Source organism: Mobula birostris, chromosome 7 (assembly GCF_030028105.1).
Source record: "Mobula birostris isolate sMobBir1 chromosome 7, sMobBir1.hap1, whole genome shotgun sequence".
Classification (NCBI taxonomy): Eukaryota; Metazoa; Chordata; class Chondrichthyes; order Myliobatiformes; family Myliobatidae; genus Mobula; species Mobula birostris.
Window position 1 is genome coordinate 38,047,347 of NC_092376.1, and position 22,933 is coordinate 38,070,279.

Below are 22,933 nucleotides of genomic sequence, written 5' to 3' on the forward strand. Positions count from 1 at the left end.
TGTAGCTGACAAGTCAAAGCCAACATAAAAGACAAAGCGAGGCCTTATAATAGAGCAAAAATTAGTGGGAAGTTAGAGGATTGGGAAGTTTTTAAAAACCAACAGAAAACAATTTAAAATCATTAAGGAGGAAAAGATGGAACACAAAAGTAAACTAGCCAATAATATTAAAGAGTACACCAAGAGTTTCTTCAGATATATGAGGCGTAAAAGAGAGGTGCGAGTAAATATCAGACTGCTGGAAAATGATGCTAGAGAGGCAGGAATGGGGGACAAGGAAATGGCAGATGAACTGAGTAAGTATCTTGTATCAGTCTTCACTGTGGAAGACATGAACAGTATGCCAGAAGTTCGAGGTGAATGCTCAGGGGACAGAAGTGTGTGGAGTTGCCTTTACTAAGGAGTAGGTTCTTGGGAAACTGAAAGGTCTGAAGGTAGACAAGTCACCTGGACCAGATGGCCTACACCCCAGGGTTCTGAAAGAGGTGGCTGAAGAGATTGAGGAGGCATTAATAATGACCTTTCAAGAATCAGTGGATTCTGGCATGGTTCTAGAGGACTGGAAAATTGCAAATGTCACTCCACTCTCCAAGGGAGAAGGGCAGAAGGAATGAAACTATAGGCCAGTTAATCTGACCTCAGTGGTTGAGAAGTTGTTGGAAGTGATTGTTAAGGATGTGGTTTTGGGGTACATGGAGACACATGATAAGATAGGCCGTAGTCAACATGTTTTCCTTTAGGGAAAATCTGTTAGAATTCTTTGAAGAAATAGCAAGCAGGACAGCCAAGGAAGAAATGTTGGATGTGCTGTACTTGGGTTTTCAGAAGGCCTTTGACAAGGTACCACACATAAGGCTGCTAAACAAGTTAAGAACCATGTACAAGTACTAAAATGGATAAAGCATTGGCTGATTGGCAGGAAGCAAAGAGTAGGAATTAACGGGGCCTTTTCTTGTTGGCTGCCAGTGACTAGCGGTGTTTACTTTATATGTCAATGATTTAGATAATGGAATTGATGGCTTTGTGGCCAAGCTTGTGGATGTTTCGAAGATAGGAGGAGGGCAGGTAGTGATGAGAAAGGTTACTGAGATAGATAAAGAGAATGGGCAAAGAAGTGGCAGATGGAATACACAGTCAGGAAATGTATGCTCATGCACTTTGGTAGAAGAAACAAAAAGGTAGACTATTTTCTAAATGGAGAGAAAATTCAAAAATCTTAAGTGCAAAGGGACTTTGGGTTCTAGTGCAAGGTTCCCTAAAGGTTAATTTACAGATTGATTCAATGGTGAGGAAGGCAAATGCAAAGTTCACATTCACTTCGAGATGACTAGAATATAAAAGCAAGGACGTAATATTGGGGCTTTATAAGGCACTGGTGAGGCCCCACTTGGCATATTGTGAGCAGTTTTGGGCCCCCATTTAAGAAAGGATGTGCTGACATTGAAGAGGATTCAGAAGAGGTTCTTGAAAACGACTCCAGGAATTGAAAGAGTTATCTTAAGAGGAGCAACTGATGGCTCTGGGCCTTTACTCACTGAAATTCAGAAGAATGGCGGGGGTTGGGGGAAAGAAATCTCATTGAAACCTATCAATAGAGTGGATGTGGAGAGGATAGACGGACGTCCATTTAGAATGGAGATGAGGGGGAATTTCTTCAGCCAGAGTGGTGAATCTGTGGAATTCGCTGCTACAGAAGGCTGTAAAGTCCAAGTCAATAAGTATATTTAATGTAGAAATTGATAGATTCTTGATTAGTCAGGGCATGAAGGGATAGAAGGAGAAGACAGGAGATTGGGGCCAAGAGGGAAATGGATCAGCCATGAAGAAATGGCTGAGTAGGCTCGACGGGCCAAATGGTCTGATTCTGCTCCTATATCTTATGGTCTAAATCTCTCTTTTCTCAATATACAAGCTGTAGGAAGAATTCCGCAGATCAGCAAAATCTGTTGCGAAAAACGGACAGTTGACATTTTGGGTTGAAGGCCTTTGTCAGAAGATTCACATTAAGAATCTCAACCTGTAATAACTATTCATTTCCCCCTTGAGATACTGTCTGACCTGCTTGGTTTCTCCAGCATCTTATTTTTTTCCCCTCCAGATTCCAGCATCTGTAGTCTCTTATGTCTCATTTTCCTAGTCTGGTTATTTTGAAAGCACCTGAATGATAGGACGTTGATATCATCTATGCAGGAACGTCCGACCTCCAAAAAGATGGATTCTTTCTAGAGTTATAATTCAAATCCATAAATTAATCTCATAGTTTTTGGAGAAAATAGTTTGTTTGGGGGGGGGGGCGTCAACCCAACAGAACCCATTTGACTTTGAATGCTGATATACATTACAAAGAAACACACCAGCTATGGATTCCATTTCACCTTTATTAAATCTTCAGTAATTTACTGAATTGCCTTTAGTATCTGTTTGGAATTGGGAATACAACTTCAATCCTTTTGATGCAAATATTAATTAGAATTTCATTAGTTAACCATTATATAATCTCCATGCATCAAGATTACTCCAACTAGAAAGACTGAACTTCTGCCTAGTGATGCTGCAGAAATTAAAATAATGAACTTGCAATTCATAGCTAACAATCTAAAAAATACAAAGTTCAAAAAGCATCCAATGCCGCTGTGGGACTTAAGTTAATAATACTTTGTAGTTAAAACAACTAATTGTTAAGTCATTATGACCATAAAACTACTAGAGTAATCTAGTAATTTTATATACTGCACTGTACTGCTGCTTCAAAATATGTCATGACATATGTGAGTGATGATAAACCTAATTCTGATATGGGTCTCTATTGTGGATTGAGAGTCGGAAGAGGGCAAAGAGAGGGAAATCATGGTTGGGAAAAGGGGAAGGGAGAGGGGAGGGAATGTGAAGCATCAGGGAGACGTTCTGTAATAATCAATAAACCAATGGTTTGGAATCAAATGATCTTGCCTGGTATCTCAGGGCTGGGTGTGTCTGCATTTGCACCACCCCACTCCGTCTCTGCCACCTCTCCCACACCCCTCTGTGGCACTCCACCCTCACCATTCCCAATATCCTTTGCTCCTGCCAGATTTACAAACTGGCTCGCCTCTCCAACTTGACAATTACAGTACTGTGCAAAAGTCTTAGGCACACTGGCTATATAGACAGTACATGCCTAAGACTTCTGCACAGTACTGTAAATCCTTAATTCTTTCAAGAAATCTGCAAACCTTACCCAGTCTGACCTATTAGTAACTCAGACTCACCAATGTGTTTGTCCCCAAAGTCCTCCCTGAAATGATCAAACAAGCTTCTCACTAGTATAATTGAAATACAACAAACTAGATGGACAACCCAGCATCAACTTAAGCACCAAATGCCACCAAGGCAAAACCACTTCCAGGCCAGTCAACCATGTCACAGCCTCTTCACAAACATCTAATGATTAGTGTTCATATTAATAACCCCCATGCCACAAAAATATCAATGACCATTTCCCACAGGAGGGTGTCTACCACCTAACTTTGACACAACAGTATTTCCATTGCCAAGTTCCCCACCATCAACATCCTGTGGGTTATCACTACAAAGCAACTCAACTGGATACGTCACAAGATTTTGTAAATGCATATTCTGCAGCAAACAACTCCCATCCTAACATCACCTACTAGGGACAATTCAAAGGTTTCAAAGGTACACTTAATGTCAGAGAAATGTATACAGTATACATCCTGAAATGCAATCCAGGACCATAATGGAATATTGTCACTTGCCTGGATGGGTCCAGCTCTAGCAGCACTCATGGACTTCAACACCAAGCAGCATAAAGCAATCCATCTGACTGGTACCTTCTCCACTTCTCTGAACTTTCATTCCTTCTACTACTTGTCTCAACTTGCTGCAATATGTGGTATCTACAACTGAACTGCAATACTCGACCCAAGCTACTCAGTAAGCACCTCGCAAACCCCTGACTTTTATCATCAAAAAAGGTACAGGCTTCAGTTGCATGGGGACACCACCACTTACACATTTCTTCTAAGCCACACATTATCCCAATTTAGAGATATATTACACCCATCATCACTGATCTAAATCTTGGTACTTCCTCTCAAACAGCAGTGCAAGTGCAACTTCACTAAAAGGTGAATAACAAGCCATTTCATTACTATCTTCTCAAGGATAATTAAGAATGAGCCATAAATTGGCCTTCCTAAAAATGCCATGATCCCAAAAACTGAATAAAATCCTTTACCCTGCATGCTCAAATCAATATGATGCCATTTTCCTTCAGGTTCTTTCATGCAAACACTAGTTCGTTCAAAAACAAAGATCAAGCTTTAATGATATTATTTCAGGGGTCCAGGGGTGAGTGCAACTGCATTTTACTAAAATTGCTGAAACTAAAAAGAGGGTGCTAAAAATGATTTCCTATCAGGCTTAAGTGAAAAGAGGGAGTTGTGAAATGAGTTATGCTAAATTGTACAGAAACGCTAGCTTAATGTAACCATCAAGACCATAAAGATTTGTACAAGTAATCACAATTATCACAACCAAAAGCAAGTTACTCTTTTGAATATAATGTGAAATTGAAGTTATATAAATAGGCTTATAAAAATTTTACCCTCATCAAGCTAACACATCAAACAGAAAAACAATTTGGAACCATCAACTGAACAAGGAACAGAATAATGGCAAATATCACTGGAATCCAATTTTAATGAATGTTTTACCTCAAATATTTGTGCAAACTGTGTCTCCTTGCTGGAAAATATTGCATGAATACAGTGAATAGCATGTTTAGCTTGTCGAGCAGTCCCTTTCTTCGCCTTCTGCTGCAGTACTGGTAACAAAGCACTAAGAAAAATCAAACATAATGTTGATTGAGATTCTGGTTTCACAAGATTTGGAAAATTAAATTGAATATGCATCTGATAGAAAGGTTAATACCAGTGCCAAATATCGTTTGGCGCTGACTTGTATATTTCCAAGAACCTCACTAATGGAATAGCACCCTCTGCTGTCTGTGTATTTGTCCACCTTATTTTACATGCACACAAGACAATAGATGGACAAAAATTCAGCAGTAAGAAATTAATTTGAAATTTATTTTCAAGCAACACAAGTAAAACTGAACCCAGCGACACAATCACTATTGTGCAAATGAACATAATTCACTACAAACATTTGATAATTACTTTTAACATTTGTTGCTTTACCTTGTGAACATTGAATGCAGCAAGGCAGTGGGATGCATTAACACAGCACATTAAAATTTTAAGGACATACTTGATGCCCAACTTTTTTTCCCTCAGTCTTTCTAATTCTCAACCTCCGTCCCCCAGTACAACATGGAGTTCATAAATTAATACTAGGTGTATTGGAAGAATGCTTAGTTTGCTATTATTGATGTTTTGTGTGACAGACTTTTATAACAGTAGTTAGGAGCATAAATCCTTATAAATTACAATATCCCCTCCCTGCTTCCCCTCCCCCACCCCGTTATCATTCCCCTTACTGGTTTTTCACCTGGAACCTTCCAGCCTTCTCCTTCCCAACCTACCCCGATCTTCTTTATAGGGCCTCTGCCCCTTCCCTCTTCAGTCCTGATTAAGGGTTCCAGCCTGAAACGTTGACTGATCATTTCCAAGGATGCTGCCAGACCTGCTGAGTTCCTCCAGCATGTTGTGAGTGTTACAGTACAACCACTCTACTCACATTTGTTTTCAACTACAACAATGTTCTTCAAAAGCATTATTGCAAAAAATCAGTGGAAAAATGTATCCATTGAACAATAAACACATACATCATGAAAGAAAGTTAATCTGCAATTCACAGTAGAAAGTATTTAATATATTGAAATTTCTGAAAACTAGTTTTTTTTTAAAAATAACTATTCTGGTATTAATCTGGATAAGCAATTTAATCTTGCAGAACCAGATAAAAAAATCTCATACTGCTCTTTGAAAGGTTTTTATATTTCACACTATATTGAGTAATGGTAATGAAACATACGATCTGATGTGAGGAAAGTCATCTTCAATTTTGTGCCCAGTATTTCGGAAGATCTGTAATGCAGCTTCTGCTACCTTTTCATCATCCATTTTCAAACACTGCAGGAGGGATTCAAATGTTTCCGCAGAGTGAAAAGAGATTGAATGAGTAAATGATAACACCTAGAACAAAGGGAAAGAAGTTTTTAATGGATAAGGTTTTCCAAAATAAAAATAATTTTTAAACTCTTAACAATTTAGTTTTATTCCATGAAGACATTTTAGAAATTATGGTTAATATACATTAGCTATCAATATCTTACACAATACTTCATATTGTAAAGCTGTTGTGCATGTTCCATCCCCATTCCAAAGCGATACTAATAAGTTAACTGCTAGTTACCCCTTAAGCAGACAAATACCAGGGGTACTAGGGAGTAATTGATGGGGTACATCTGAAAGCATGGGCAAAAGAAATTGGGGGCGGTGTGGTGGCTGTGATACAGATGGGAATGGTATGGTGAGTTCCAGCATATATATGACGGGCTGATTAGCCTCCTTTTATGTTGTGATGATACGGCACGTTTTCCAATGAAATTTAATCAGTCTGAAGCATATTCAGCACTACTAATATTTTGATCTATTTAAAGGAAGACGGATTTCAAAACCACAACAAATATTAAAACATTAAAACCCTGGCATTTGGGTCGTGCTGGGCTAACATATTCTTCATTTTATTGGATGTTATTTCAAACAACATCCCAACACATAACTCAGTTTGCTCTTTTAATATAAAAATGTTACAGAGTCTTGAAATAAATTTTCTTGTGAACATGACGAATTGAAAGGGACTGTTGGAACAAAGGCCACATGGCAAATCTCATGTCATGAACCATTTGAAAGATTATGTGATTTCTGAAGATTGAGGTAACAAATTATGGAAGTTTTTCAAGAACTACATATTAATTCAGCCATTTATTGCAACTGATGTTAGTGTATTGTCTGTTCATTAGACACAAGTCTGGAAATCACTTAACTGAAAACCAGGCAGTTACTATCACTGTCTTCCAAGCTACCATGGGATGAGAGATGATTTTGTTAACCTATTTGATATTTTGATGAACTTTTATATGTAGATACTGAGAATATGTAGGTACTCAGTTCTCCTCGGCTAACTGGGTTACAGCTTCAAAATAAGTCACCCCACATTTAATATAGAGATGAAGTGTAACTTAGAGTCACAGAGAAGTACAGCACAGAAACAGGTCCTTCAACCCATCTAGTCCATACTGAAAACCATTTACTCTGCCTATTCCCAACAACCTGCACTGGGACTATAGCTGCCCACATCCTTACTATCCATGTACCTGTCCAAACTTCTCTTAAATGTTGAAATCGAGCTCACACGGACCATTGTGCTGGAAGCTCATTCCACACTCTCACAACCCTACGTGTGAAGAATTTTCCCCTCATGTTCCCCTTAAATCTCTCACCTTTCACCCTGAAGCCATGATCTCTAGTTGTAGTCCCACCCAACCTCTGGAAAAAGCCTGCATTTACCCTACCTACACTTCTCATAACTTTGTACAACTCTAGCAAATCTCTTCTCAACCACCTATGTTCTAAAGAATACAGTCCTAACCTACACAATCTTTCCTTACAACTCAGGTTCTCCAGATCCAGCAATATCCTTCTAAATTTTCTCTGCACTCTTTCAACCTCGTTTACATCTTTCTTGTAGGTAGGTGACCAAGACTGCACACAATACTCCAAATTAGCCTCACCAACATCTTATACAACTTCAGCGTAACATCCCATCTTCTGTACTCAATACATTAATTTGTGAAGGTTAACGTGCCAAAAGCTTTCTTTACGACCCTATCTAGCTGTGACGCCACTTTCAATGAATTACCTGTAACCCAGATCCTTTTTGTTCTATCACACTACTCGGTGCCCTATTGTTCACTATGCAAGACCTACCCTGGTTGGTCCTACCAAAGGACCACAAAGTGCAAAACCGTTTGCCTGCGTTAAATTCCATCTGCCATTTTTCGGCCCATTTTTCCAGCTGATTGATGCAGATCCCTCTGCAAGCCTTGATAGCCTTCTTTACTATCCACTACACCCCATTCTTGGCATCATTCGCAGATTCACCATCCTCTAACTAAATAAGTTCGTCATTTCCACGCTAAATGGATGTCCCTCTTTTCCAAGCCTGCACCCTCTGGTCCTAGACTCCCCACCATTGGAAACATCCTCTCCAGATCCAATCTATCTAGGCCTTTCAACATTCAATAGGTTTCAATGAGATCCACCCCTCCCCCTACCATTCTTCTAAATTCCAACAAGGGCCAGAGCCATCATAGAAACATAGAAAATAGGTGCAGGAGTAGGCCATTCAGCCCTGCACCGCCATTCAGTATGATCACGGCTGATCATCCAACTCAGAACCCTGCACCAGCCTTCCCTCCATACCCCTGATCTCTTTAGCCACAAGGGCCATATCTAACTCTCTCTTAAATATAGCCAATGAACTGGCCTCAACTGTTTCCTGTGGCAGAGAATTCCACAGATTCACCACTCTCTGTGTGAGGAAGTTTTTCCTAATCTCGGTCCTAAAAGGCTTCCCCTTTAACCTCAAACTGTGACCCCTCGTTCTGGACTTCCCCAACATCGGGAACAATCTTCCTGCATCTAGCCTGTCCAATCCCTTTAGGATTTTATACGTTTCAATAAGATCCCCCCTCAATCTTCTAAATTCCAGAGAGTATAAGCCTAGTCGATCCAGTCTTTCACCATATGAAAGTCCTGCCATCCCAGGAATCAATCTGATGAACCTTCTTTGTACTCCTTCTATGGCAAGGATGTCTTTCCTCAGATTAGGGGACCAAAACTGCACACAATACTCCAGGTGTGGTCTCACCAAGGCCTTGTACAACTGCAGTGGTACCTCCCTGCTCCTGTACTCGAATCATCTTGCTATGAATGCCAGCATACCATTCGCCTTTTTCACCGTCTGCTGTACCTGCATGCCCACTTTCAATGACTGGTGTATAATGACACCCAGGTCTCGTTGCACCTCCCCTTTTCCTAATTGGCCACCATTCAGATAATAATCTGTTTTCCTGTTTTTGCCACCAAAGTGGATAATCTCACATTTATCCACATTAAATTGCATCTGCCATGAATTTGCACACTCACCTAACCTATCCAAGTCACCCTGCATCCTTTTAGCATCCTCCTCACAGCTAATACTGCTGCCCAGCTTCGTGTCATCCGCAAACTTGGAGATGCTGCATTTAATTCCCTCATCCAAGTCATTAATATATATTGTAAACAACTGCTGTCCCAGCACTGAGCCTCGCGGTACCCCACTAGTCACTGCCTGCCATTCTGAAAAGCTTCCGTTTATTCCCACTCTTTGCTTCCTGTCTGCCAACCAATTCTCTATCCACATCAATACCTTACCCCCAATACCGTGTGCTTTAAGTTTGCACATTAATCTCCTGTGTGGGTCCTTGTCAAAAGCCTTTTGAAAATCCAAATATGCCACATCCACTGGTTCTCCCCTATCCACTCTACTAGTTACATCCTCAAAAAATTCTATGAGATTCGTCAGACATGATTTTCCTTTCACAAATCCATGCTGACTTTGTCCGATGATTTCACCGCTTTCCAAATGTGCTGTTATCACATCTCTAGCATTTTCCCCACCACCGATGTTAGGCTAACCAGTCTATAATTCCCTGGTTTCTCTCTCCCTCTTTTTTTAAAAAGTGGGGTTACATTAGCCACCCTCCAATCCTCAGGAACTAATCCAGAATCTAAAGAGTTTTGAAAAATTATCACTAATACATCCACTATTTCTTGGGCTACTTCCTTAAGCACTAGCCCAAGAAATAGTAGATGCATTAGTGATAATTTTTCAAAACTCTTTAGATTCTGGATTAGTTCTAAAGAGAACTATCAATCACTCTTCATCTGATAATCCTTTTAACTCCTGGAATCATTCTCATGAATCTCCTCTGAACCTCAATATCAACACATCATTTCTTACACAAGGGGCCCAACACCACTCACAATGTTCAAAGTGAGGCCTCACCAAAGCCTTATAAAGCCTCAGCATTACATCTTTCTTTTAATATTCTAGTCCTTGCAAAATGAATCCTAACACTGCATTTGCCTTCCTCACCACCAACTCAAAATGCAACTTATACTCCTGCACAAGGACTCCCAATTTCTTTGCACCTGTTTTTTATGCTTTCTCCCCATTCATTTTGAATTTTCTCCCAGCTTTTATTCCTTCTACCAAAGTACATGATCATACACTTCCCAACACCATATTCCACCTGTCACTTCTTTGCCCATTCCCCTAATCTATCTAAGACCTTCTATAGCCTCCCTGTTCCAACACTACCTGCCCCTCCACTTATCATTGTATTGTCCAATTCAATTCCGACAACCAATTCATTGACATACAACATAAAAAGTGGCCCCAAAACTGCCTCCTATGGAACACGACTCGTCACCTCCAGCCATCCAGAATAGGCTCCCTTTATTCCCACTCTTGGTCTCCTGCCAACCGGCCAATGTTCCATCCATGCTAATATCTTTCCTGCAAACCATGGGCCCTCAACTTCTCAAGCAGCCTCATGTGTGGCACCTTGTCAAAGGCCTTCTGAAAATCCAAGTACACAACATCCACCTATTCTCCTTTGTCTACCTTGCTTGCTATTTCCTCAAAGAATTCCAACAGATCTGTCAGGCAAGACATTTCCTTAACCATGCTGACTTTGGCCTATGTTATCATGTGCCAAGTACCTCCAAACTAAATCCTTAACAATCAACTCCAACACCCTTCCAACAACTGAGGTCAGTACAACTGGCTTATAATTTCCCTTCTAATGCCTCCCTGCCTTCTTGAAGAGTGGAGTTTGCAATTTCCCAGTGCTCCGGAACCATGCCAGAATATACTGATTCTTGAAATATCATTACTAATGCCTCCAGAATTTCTTCAGCTACCCCTTTCAGAATCCAGGGTGTAGAACATCTAATCCAAGTATCTTATCTATCTTCAGAAATTTCAATTTTCCAAACAGCTTCGCCCTAGAAATAGCATCTACACTCACTTCTGCTCCCTGACACTCCTGAACTCCAAGCGTACTGCTAGTGTCTTCCACAGTGGAAACTGATGCAAATACTTATTCCGTTCGTCTGCAATTTCCTTGTCCTCAATTACTAATGCTAATGGAGGAGACTACCTCTGTTACAGGGGTAATGGGGAGCGAGTCCGTCTATAACAGAGGTAATGGGGAAAAGACTTCCTCTGTAACAGAGATAATGGTGCTTAGGCTCCCCCATAACAGAGATAACAGTGAATAGGCTCCCACTATAACGAAGACAATGATCGTTGAACTAAGCCATGTTCGAGGACTCAGAGGATAAATGAATACACCACTGCTGTCATGGACTTTTTATAAAAACAGTCATAGGCAAGTGTGACTTCACAAAATTATTCAGAGTTTTCCCCGAACAAAAGCCCTGCATGAACTCTGAGATCTGCAATCTGAGGGGCAGATCAGTGGTATTTGGGTCTGGCGACCAAGAAAGGTACAAGAGCTCTGGGTATGAGTTCCACAAAGCTATCTCATGTGTAAAGTGGCAATTCCAGACTAAACTTGAATCAACAAAGGATGTTCGACAGCTCTGACAGGGCTTGAACGCTATTACGTCGTGCAAAGCAAAACCAAGCAATATAGATGACAAGACTTCACTCCCAAATGAGCTCAATGACGTCTATGCTCTTTTTGACTGTTAAAACATGTAGGACACTTCACATACTCTCACAGCCCCCAAAGACCCTGTGATTTCAGTCCAAGGCTAATGTAAGAGGGTGAACTTACAAAAAGCATCTGGCTCAGATGGGGTACCTGGCCAAGTACTAAAGACTGATCAACTGGTTGGAGAATCCACTGACATTGTTAACCTCTCACTTCGGCAGTCTGAGATGCCCATCTGCTTCAAACAGGCCTCAATTAACAGGTGCCTAAGAAGAACATGGCAACCTGCCACAATGACTATCATCCAGTAGCATTTACATTCACTGTGATAAAGTGCTTTGGAGGTTGGTGATGAAACACATCAACTCCTGCCTGAGAAGCAACTAGGATCTGCTCCAATTTGCCTACCAGTAGAACAAGTCTACAGCAGATATCATTTCATTGGCTCTTCACTCAGCTCTGGAATATCTGGACAGTGAAGATGCATACATCAGGATGCACTTCATTGACTACAGCTCAACATTCAATACTATTATATCCTCAGAACTAATCAATAAGCTCCAAGACCTTAGTCTCAATATCTCCTTGTGCAATTGCACCCTCGACTTCCTCACTTGCAAACCTCAGACAATGTTCGGATTGGCAAAAACATTTCCTCCACAATCTCCATCAGCACTGATGTACCACAAGTCCTTGGGCTTAGCCCCCGCCTGTTCCACTTGCTTTATACTTATGATTGTGTGGCTAAGCACAGCTCCAAAGCCATATGTAAGTTTGATGATGACACCACTGTCATTGGCTGAATCAAAGACGGTGACAAATCAGCATATAAGAGGGAGATCGAAAATCTGGCTGAGTGGTGCCACAACAACAACCTTTCTCAATGTCAGCAAGACCCAAGGAACTGATTATTGACTTCAAGAGGAGAAAATCAGAGGTCCATGAGCCAGTCCTCATTGGGGGAATCAGAGATGGAGAGAATCAACAACTTTAAATTCATCAGTGTTATCATTTCAGAGGACCAGTCCTGGGCCCAGCATGCAAGTGCAATTATAAAAGGTAAGGCAGTGCTTCTACTTCCTTAGAAGTTTGCAAAGATTCTGTATGACATCTAAAACTTTAACAAACTTCTATAGATGCATGATGGAGAGTATATTGACTGGTTGCATCATGGCTTGGTATAGAAGCACCAATACCTTTGAACGGAGAATCCTATAAAAAGTAGTGGATATGGCCCTCCCCACCACTGAGCACAACTACATGGAGCACTGTCACAGAAAAGCAGCAGCCATCACCAAAGATCCCCACCACATAGATCATGCTCTTTCTCACTGCAGCCATCAGGAAGGAGGTACAGGAGCGTGAGGATGCACATTACCAGTTTCAGGAAGTTATTACTCCTTAACCATCAGGCACTTGAACCAAAGTGGATAACTTCACACAACTATATTCAGCCCATCATTGAACTGTTACCACAACCCATGGACTCATTTTCAAGGATTTCAAGGCATAGCAGTTGGTAGATTAATTGGTCATTGTAAACAGCCCCTTGATTAGCCTAGGATTAAATCAGGGTTGCTGAGTGGTGTGGCTTGAAGACCCAGAAGGGCCTACTCCATGTTGTAGCTCAGTAAAATAAAATAAATAAATAAAATCTCATGCTCTCAATATTTATTGCTGGATTGTTTGTTTGCATATTGATCTATCTACCTATTTAATTATTTCTCTTTTGTTGCCTTTTGTACATTATTTGCCCGTCCTGCTGGGTGTGGTCTTTCACTGATTCTTGGATTTAGAGTGTATGCTCTAAGAAAACAAACTCATGGTTGCATATAATGACATACATGTAATTTGATAATAAATTTACTTTCAATTTTGAAGAAAGACAGATTGTCTACTGGCATGAGTTCAGGCTTATGCCACCACCCCTTCCCCAACTCCAGTTAGCCCACGATAGGGAATATCCTCTTAGATTCTGCTACATCAAAAGCCCATCAAAATATCAAGTGGGACAACAAAATCATCCCTCATCACATGGCAACATGGAGGACAATGATAGAAACCACTTAGTTTTCATTTCAATAAATTTCAGAACTTGTCCATAATGAATAAACAATCCCTAACATCAGTTACGATAGATCGCTGGTAGTACAGAAAAAGTCAAAAAATTTGTTAAATCACTCTTCAAATGTCCCCAGGGTCCAGCAACCAGCTCAGCAGGTAAGGTTTACCATGGGGCCCATGTTTCATTCTCTCTTTCAACTTGCTGAGAACAAATTTTACTACTATTCTTCTACTTGCTCAGTTAGTACGGTAAAAATGGCAGGCTGGACTGTGGAATGCTCTTCTTGCGGGATGTGAGAAAGCAGGGCGTGAAGTGTATCTAGCTGCAGCTTCTAAAGCTCTGCGTTGTTGGGAGCTGGAATTGAATGAACTCCAGACCACTCGGGAAGCTGAAGAGATGCCAGATGTGACATATAGAGAGGCTGTTACACCTAAGGTGTAGGGCACAGGAAAATGGGTGACAGTCAGGAAGAAGAAAGGGGTTAAACAGCCAGTGCAGAATACCCGTAGGTATTCTCCTCAACAACAGGTCTACCAACTTAAATATTGTTGAGGGGTGGGGGGGGGGGGGGGGAATGACCTAGGAGAGGAAAGTCACAGTGGTAAGGTCTCTTGCACTAAGACTGACTGCAACTCAGAAGGGATGGTGGGGGGGGCGGGAGAGAGAGGCACAGAAGCAAGTTGTGAAGATAGGGGATTCATTAGCTAGAGATAGAGAATGGAGTTTCTGTGGGCAGGAATAGTGACAAGCTTCTGCAAAGTGAGTTCACGGAGTTAGGTGATAAGTTAAAGGGCAGGACCTTCAGGGTTGTGATCTCAAGACTACAGCCCAGGCCACATGCTAGTGAGGCCAGAAATAGGAAGATTATATAGTTTAACATGTGGCTAAGGAGTTGGTGTAGGGAGAGGGCATAAGATTTTTGTATCATTAGGTTCTCTTCCAGGGAAAGTGGAAGTTCACAGGGAAGGAGGATGTTATGAGAATGCAGGGTGACTTGGACAGGCTGGGTGAGTGGGCGGTGCATGGCAGATGCAGCTTAATGTGGATGAAACCACTTTGGTGCTAAGCACTGGAAGGCAGATTATTATCTAAATGGTGTCAAGTTAGGAAAAGGGGAAGTACAACGAGATCTGGGTGTTCTTGTACATCAGTCACTGAAAGCAAGCATGCAGGTACAGCAAGCAGTGAAGAAAGCTAATGGCACGCTGGCCTTCATAACAAGAGGAATTGAGTATAGGAGCAAAGAAGTCCTTCTGCAGTTGTACAGGGCCCTGGTGAGACCACACCTGGAGTACTGTGTGCAGTTTTGGTCTCCAAATTTGAGGAAGGACATTCTTGCTACTGAGGGAGTGCAGCGTAGGTTCACGAGATTAATTCCCAGGATGGCGGGACTGTCATATGTTGAAAGATTGGAGCAACTGGGCTTGTATACACTGGAATTTAGAAGGATGAAAGGGGATCTGATCGATACATATAAAATTATTAAGGGATTGAACACACTGGAGGCGGGAAGCACGTTCCCACTGATGGGCGAGTCCAGAACCAGAGGCCACAGTTTAAGAATAAAGAGTAGGCCATTTAGAACGGAGTTGAGGAAAAACTTTTTCACCCAGAGAGTGGTGGATATGTGGAATGCTCTGCCCCAGAAGGCAGTGGAAGCCAAGTCTGGATGCTTTCAAGAAAGAGATGGATAGAGCTCTTAAAGATAGCAGAATCAAAGGTTATGGGGATAAGGCAGGAACTGGATACTGATTGTGGGTGATCAATCATGATCACAGTGAATAGTGGTGCTGGCTCGAAGGGCCGAATGGCCTACTCGTGCACCTATTGTCTATTGCCTATATTGTGTAGAAGAGACAGCTTGCACCGGAATTGGAAGGAGACCAATATCCTGGTGGAAGTGTTTCTTCGTGCTACACAGGGGGGTTTAAAATAGGGCTGCGTGAAATGTGAACCTGAGTGCCAGAACAGTTAGTGAAAAGGTTGTGGAGACATGTTGTTAAGACCACTGAGCAAGTCAGGAATCAAAAGGTTGAGCATTGTGCGATTAATGTCCTGAACTGAACATATTTCAATGTAGGAAGCATCATAGAAAAGGCAGATGAGCTCAGGGCATGGATCAGAACCTAGAACTACGATATGCTAGCCATTAGCGAGACTTGGTTGCAGGAGGGGCAGGAATGGCAGCTGAATATTCTGGGGTTCTGTTGTTTTAGACATGACAGAACAGGAGGGATTAAAGGAGAAGGGGTGGCCTTACTTGTTAGGAAAATGTCATGGCAGTGCTCAGTCAGGACAGACTGGAGAACTTGTCTAGTGAGGCATTATGGGTGAACTGAGAAATAAGAAAAGAACAACCATATTAATGGGGCTTAAAGACGAGAAAATCTGCAGATGCTGGAAATTTAAGCAAGACACACAAAAAATGCTGGTGAACGCAGCAGGCCAGGCAGTATCTATAGGAAGAGGTACAGTCGACGTTTCGGACCGAGACCCTTTGTCAGGGCTAACTGATAGTAAGAGATTTGAAAGTGGGGGGGGGGGGGGGAGGGCGAGATCCGAAATGATAGGAGAAGACAGGAGGGGGAGGAATGGAGCTAAGAGCTGGAAAGTTGATTGGCAAAAGGGATACGAGGCTGGAGAAGGGAGAGGATCATGGGATGGGAGGCCTAGGGAAACAGAAAGGGGAAGGGGAGCCCAGAGGATGGGCAAGGAGTTATAGTGAGAGGAACAGAGGGAGAAAAAAGAGAGAGAGAGAGAGAGAGAAATAAATAAATAAGGGATGGGGTATGAAGGGGAGGTGGGGCATTAATGGAAGTTAGAGAAGACAATGTTCATGCCATCAGGTTGGAGGCTACCCAGACGGAATATAAGGTGTTGTTCCTCCAACCTGAGTGTGGCTTCATCTTTACAGTAGAAGAGGCCGTGTGCAGACATATCAGAATGGGAATGGGATGTGGAATTAAAATGTGTGGCCATTGGGAGAGCCTGCTTTCTCTGGAGGAGAGCACAGGTGTTCAGCGAACAGTCTCCCAGTCTGTGTTGGGTCTCGCCAATATATAGAAGGTCGCATCGGGAGCATCAGACGCAGTATATCACCCCAGCCGACTCACAGGTGAAGTGTCGCCGCACCTGGAAGGGCTGTCTGGAGCCCTGAATGGTGGTGAGGGAGGAAGTGTAAGGGTATGTGTAGCACTTGTTCCGCTTACAAGGATGAGTGCCGGGAGGGAGATCGGTGGGAAGGGATGGGGGGTACAAATGGACAAGGGAGTCGCGTAGGGACCAATCCTGCGGAAAGCAGAAGGGGGGGGGGGGGGAGAGAAAGATGTGCTTAGTGGTGGGATCCCGTTGGAGGTGGCGGAAGTTACGGAGAATTATATGTTGGACCCGGAGGCTGGTGGGGTGGTAGGTGAGGACAAGGGGTACCCTATTCCTAGTGGGGTAGCGGGAGGATGGGGTGAGAGCAGATGTGCGTGAAATGGGAGAGATGCGTTTGACAGCAGAGTTGATGGTGGAGGAAGGGAAGCCCCTTTCTTTAAAAAAAGGAAGACATCTCCTTCATCTTGGAATGAAAGGCCTCATCCTGAGAACAGACGCGGCGGAGATGGAGGAATTGCGAGAAGGGGATGCCATTTTAGCAAGAGACAGGGTGGGAAGAGGAATAGTACGGGTAGCTGTGAGAGTCCGTAGGCTTATAGTAGACATCAATAGATAAGTTGTCTCCAGAGATAGAGACAGAAAGATCAAGAAAAGGGAGGGAAGTGCCAGAAATGGACCAGGTAAACTAGAGGGCAAGGTGAAAGTTGGAGGCAAAGTTAATGGAAGTCAACAAGCTCAACATGGGTGCAGGAAGCAGCGCCTGGTGGGGGATGGAAGTATATAGGGACTGGACATCCATGGTGAAAATAAAGCGGTGGGGGCCAGGGAACTTAAAATTATTGAAAAAATTAAGAGTGTGAGAAGTGTCACGAACATAGGTGGGAAGGGATTAAACAAGGGGGGATAAAACAGTGTTGAGGTATGCAGAAATGAGATCAGTGGGGCAGGAGCAAGCTGAGACAATGGGTCTACCTGGACAGGCAGGTCTGTGGATCTTGGGTAGGAGGTAGAAATGGGAAGTGCGGGGTGTGGGAACTATAAGGTTGGTAGCAGTGGATGGGAGATCCCCTGAGCTGATAAGGTTGGTGATGGTGTGGGAGACAATGGCCTAGTGCTCCTTAGTGGGGTCATGATTGAGGGGTAAATAAGAGGAGGTATTCACGAGTTGTCGCTGTGCCTCGGCAAGGTAGAGGTCAGTACACCAGACTACAACAGCACCCACCTTATCGGCAGGTTTTACAGTAAGGTTAGGATTAGTGTGGCGGGAGTGGAGAGCACAGCATTCGGAAGGAGTGAGGTTGGAATGGGAGCAAGGTGTGGTGAAGTCGAGACGGTTGATGTCCCGTCAGCAATTAGCAATAAAGAGATCCAGAGCAGGCAGAAGATCAGAGCAGGGTGTCCATGAAGAGGAGGAGGGTTGAAGACGGGAGAAGGGGTCATCGGTAGGGATGGGAGAGTCCTTGCTGAAGAAGTAGGCTCGAAGACGGAGCCGGCGGAAGAAGAGTTCAACGTCATAGTGAACGCGGAACTCGCTGAGGTGTGGGCGAAGGGGTACAAAGGTGAAGCCCTTACTGAGGACAGAGCGCTCTGCCTCAGAGAGCTGAAGGTCGAAGGGGGATGGTAAAAACCAGACACGGATGAGAAGTGGGATCAGAGGAGGGAGGGGGAAGGAGGCTGGTGGTGTCCGTGGAGAGGGGAGGGTTGGGATGAGAGGAAGATAGAGCCTCTGAGGGCCCAAGAGCTGATAATGGGATCTGAGGGAGATGGGGTTGCAGAGTGGTGGTGGAGGAAAGGGAGACGGGAGTCACAATAGCAGCATGTGAAGACCCGGCCTGGAGTTCAAGGCTGGAGTTGTAGTTGGTTGCGCAATCGCTTTGAAGGTGCCCATGGTCGTTGCTGGATTCCGGGTTTTGAATATGCCCTGGGGTGCTGGAGCCGGCGAGATCAATGGCAAAGGCTGCAATCTGAAGTTCATGCCTGTTAGCGTTGGAGCCAGCAGGCTCTGGGGTCTGCTGATGATAGATCTTGCGATCCTTGCCCAACATGACAAAGCCAAAGAAACGGCAATTGCAGGCATGGATCCAACGGAGGATGAAATAACAGGCAGGTCCATTACAAACAGCGAAGAAAGTGTCCCGGAGGTGGGGAAGGGTCTGGGACAGGGATGCCAAGTACCTTCTCATGGCAGAGAGAGTCGCCTTCAGAGCTTGACGGGAGAAGCGACGGGAGGCAGAGTCAATAAAATGTGAGTACCTGGGATCCTCAGAAGGTCCAAACTGAGAGGCTCGAAAACGAATCCTAAAGCCAACAGGAGTAAGTTGGCGGCAGAGACATGTTCCAAGGAAGGATATATAGCTGCAGTAGTGAGTCCGAGTCAAAACGTGGTCGAAAAGTTGAAGGGCTGAAGAAATTATAGATGGGGAGCAGTGAGAGAGGGTTTCACTAAACCCCCATCGAAGAGAAGATTTAAACTTCTTCAGTGTAGGCATCACTGGAAGAGGCTTCGCAGTAGTGAATTTGAAAACGCAAACACGAGGAAATACGCAGATGCTAGAAATTCAAGCAACACACAAAAAATGCTGGTGAACGCAGCAGGCCAGGCAGCATCTATAGGAAGAGGTACAGTCGACGTTTCGGGCCGAGACCCTTCACCAGGGCTAACTGAAAGAAGAGATAGTAAGAGTTTTGAAAGTGGGAGGGGGAGATCCGAAATGATAGGAGAAGACAGGAGGGGGAGGGATGGAGCCAAGAGCTGGAAAGTTGATTAGATATGAGGCTGGAGAAGGGAGAGGATCATGGGAAAGGAGGCCTAAGGAGAAAGAAAGGGGGAGGGGAGCCCAGAGGATGGGCAAGGAGTTATAGTGAGAGGGACAGAGAGGGACAGAGAGGGAGAGAGAGGGAGAGAGGGACAGAGAGGGGGAGAGGGACAGAGGGGGAGAGGGACAGAGGGACAGAGGGACAGAGGGACAGAGGGACAGAGGGACAGAGGGACAGAGGGGGAGAGGGACAGAGGGGGAGAGGGGGAGAGGGGGAGAGGGGGAGAGGGGGAGAGGGGGAGGGGGGAGAGGGGGAGAGGGGGAGAGGGGGAGAGAGGGAGAGAGGGAGAGAATAAATAAATAAATAAGAGATGGGGTATGAAGGGGAGGTGGGGCATTAACGGAAGTTAGAGAAGTCAATGTTCATGCCATCAGGTTGGAGGCTACCCACACGGAATATAAAGTGGTGCTCCTCCAACCTGAGTGTGGCTTCATCTTGACAGTACAGGAGGCTGTGGATAGACATATTACAATGGGAATGGGACATGGAATTAAAATGTGTGGCCACTGGGAGATCCTGCTTTCTCTGGCGGACAGAGCGTAGGTGTTCAGCGAAACTGTCTCCCAGCCTGCATCCCCCCACCATCCCTTCCCACCGATCTCCCTCCCAGCACTTATCCTTGTAAGCGGAACAAGTGCTACACATGCACTTACACTTCCTCCCCTCACCACCATTCAGGGCCCCAGACAGTCCTTCCAGGTGAGGCGACACTTCACCTGTGAGTCGGCTGGGGTGATATACTGCGTCCGGTGCTCCCGATGCGGCCTTCTATATATTGGCGAGAACTGACGCAGGCTGGGAGACCGTTTTGCTGAAAACCTGATAGCATGAACATTGACTTCTCTAACTTCCGTTAATGCCCCACCTCCCCTTCCTACCCCATCCCTTATTTATTTATTTATTCTCTCTCTCTCTCTCTTTTCGCCCTTTGTCCCTCTCACTATAACTCTTTGTCCATCCTCTGGGCTCCCCTCCCCCTTTCTTTCTCCCTTGGTCTCCCGTCCTATGATCCTCTCCCTTCTCCAGCCACATATCCCTTTTGCCAATCAACTTTCCAGCTCTTAGCTTCATCCCTCCCCCTCCTGTCTTCTCCTATCATTTCAGATTTTCCCCTCCCCCTCCCGCTCTCAAATCTCTTACTATCTCTTCTTTCAGTTAGTCCTGACGAAGGGTCTCGGCCTGAAACGTTGACTGTACCTCTTCCTATAGATGCTGCCTGGCCTGCTGCGTTCACCAGAATTTTGTGTGTGTGATATTAATGGGGCTATAGTACAGACCACCCAACAGGGCCGAGGGATTTGGAGGAATAAATTTGGAGAGAAATCGCAGACTGTTGCGAGAAACATGAGGTCGTTTTAGTAGGTGATTTTAACTTCCCATATATTGACTGGGGCTCCCATACTGTAAAAGGACTAGATGGAATAGAGTCTGTCAAATGTGCTCTGGAAAGTTTCCTTATCGGCACATAGAAGTCCCAACAACAGAGGGTACTATACTTGATCTGCTATTAGGGAATGAGGCAGGGCAGATGTTTGTATCTAGTGATCACAATGCCATTAGTCTCAAAGTAAATATGCAAAGAGAGGTCTTGCCTGCAGGTTGTGATTCTAAATTGGAGAAAGGCCAATCTTGATGGTATCAGAAAGGATCTAGCAAGTGTGGATTGGTCACAGGTTGTTTTCTGGCCCAGGTGACACAATCTCTCTCCATAGGCTAACCCCCTGGTGAACCTCCTCTGCACTGCCTCCAAAACCAGTACATCTTTCCTCAAGTAAGGAAGTCAGAATACACAGTACTCCAGGTTCAGCCTCAGCAGTACCCTGCACAGTTTCAGCATAAACTCTCCACTCTTAAATTCCATTACAATGTCTAATTGATTTATGAGGACTGTGTTAATGGACTCAGGATATGTTTGAAATAAAAACAGGCTGTGTTGAGACAAAAGAACAAGAGTTTGTCTGTTTCCTGGTTGCTCTGCATTGTGAGGCTTGTGAATATATTGGGCTGCCTTTCCCAGTTTCGTTGGACTTCAACCAAGACCTGGAAATAGCGATCACTGCTTAGGACCCAGGGGACCTTCATGAATGAGTCAGAGTTTGGGGTTTCCCCCCTGACAACAGCAATGATCAACTGGTGACTAGGAATCATGAACCCTGAAACCTTTGTGGAAATATTTGTGACCTGTTGTATTTTATGTAGTTTATTAGTGCTTTCATTTTATGATAATAATTTAGGCTTAAGTTAGTTTGTTGTGCTATACACTTACTAACACTCCTCCTGGGCACTTGCCTACCTTTAGGCCAGTAGTTTGCTACCTAGCATCACCACCTTTTCAATGACAGTGATTGTACTGAAGTCTTCCCCTCCCAATGCACCCATAACATGTCTCTCTGGCATGTTGGATGTGTCGTTCACCATGATGGCCAACACAAAATAGTCACTAGATATAATGCCCAATATTAATTCCCACTTCTTGTCTTCTAGGAGACCTGCATTTTTTTTTCCCTAGCCACGTTTTTGCTTTATATAGTTATAAAAACTTTTATTATGTTTTATGTCTTGTGCTACTTTACTTTCATAATCTATTTTTGCTTTCCTTATTGCCTACTTAGTGGTACTTTGTTGCCATTTCAAGCTTTCCCACTACTCTTGGGAACTTTATATGCATGAGCTTTTAGTTTGATGCCCTTCTTTATTTCCTTAGTTATCCAAGGTTGATTCTCCACATCCTTCCTGTCCTTGCTTTTAACTGGATATACTTTTGTTAGGCACCTTGAAAAATCTCTTTGAAGGTTTTCCACTGTTCCACAACTGTTCTACCATATAGCCTGTGTTCCCAGTCTATGCTAGCCAGCTCCTCCCTCATCCCATTGTAGTCTCCCTTGTTTAAGCATAATGCACTGGTTTTAGATCAAATTTTTGCACCCTCCATTTATATAAGAAATTCAATCATACTGTGATCACTCTTTCCAACAGGATCCCCAACTACAAGATTGTTATTTTTACCTGTGCCATTACACAGGACTTGATCAAAGATGGCATTTTCCCTTATAAGTTTACTGACATGCTGTTCAAGTAAGCTATAACAGGCATGTCCTCCTCAAGACTGCCTCAATTAACTTGATTCGCCCAGTCTATGTGCAAGTTCAAGTCCATAACTGCCATTCCATTCTTATGTGCATCAGATATTTTCCAAT

General features: G+C 43.6%; 1 protein-coding gene across 11 annotated transcripts in view; it reads right to left on the reverse strand.

Annotated features, from left to right (window-relative positions):
• Positions 1 to 22,933, reverse strand: part of pds5b (PDS5 cohesin associated factor B) — a 263,499-nt gene that overhangs the window by 62,858 nt on the left and 177,708 nt on the right. For all 11 annotated transcript variants that reach the window (XM_072262926.1, XM_072262916.1, XM_072262922.1 and 8 more), the window contains 2 exons: positions 5,998 to 6,158; positions 4,716 to 4,839 (listed from right to left, as the gene is read on the reverse strand). In XM_072262926.1, the coding sequence (XP_072119027.1) occupies positions 4,716 to 4,839; positions 5,998 to 6,158 (285 nt within the window). The remainder of the gene's footprint in view (positions 1 to 4,715; positions 4,840 to 5,997; positions 6,159 to 22,933) is intronic.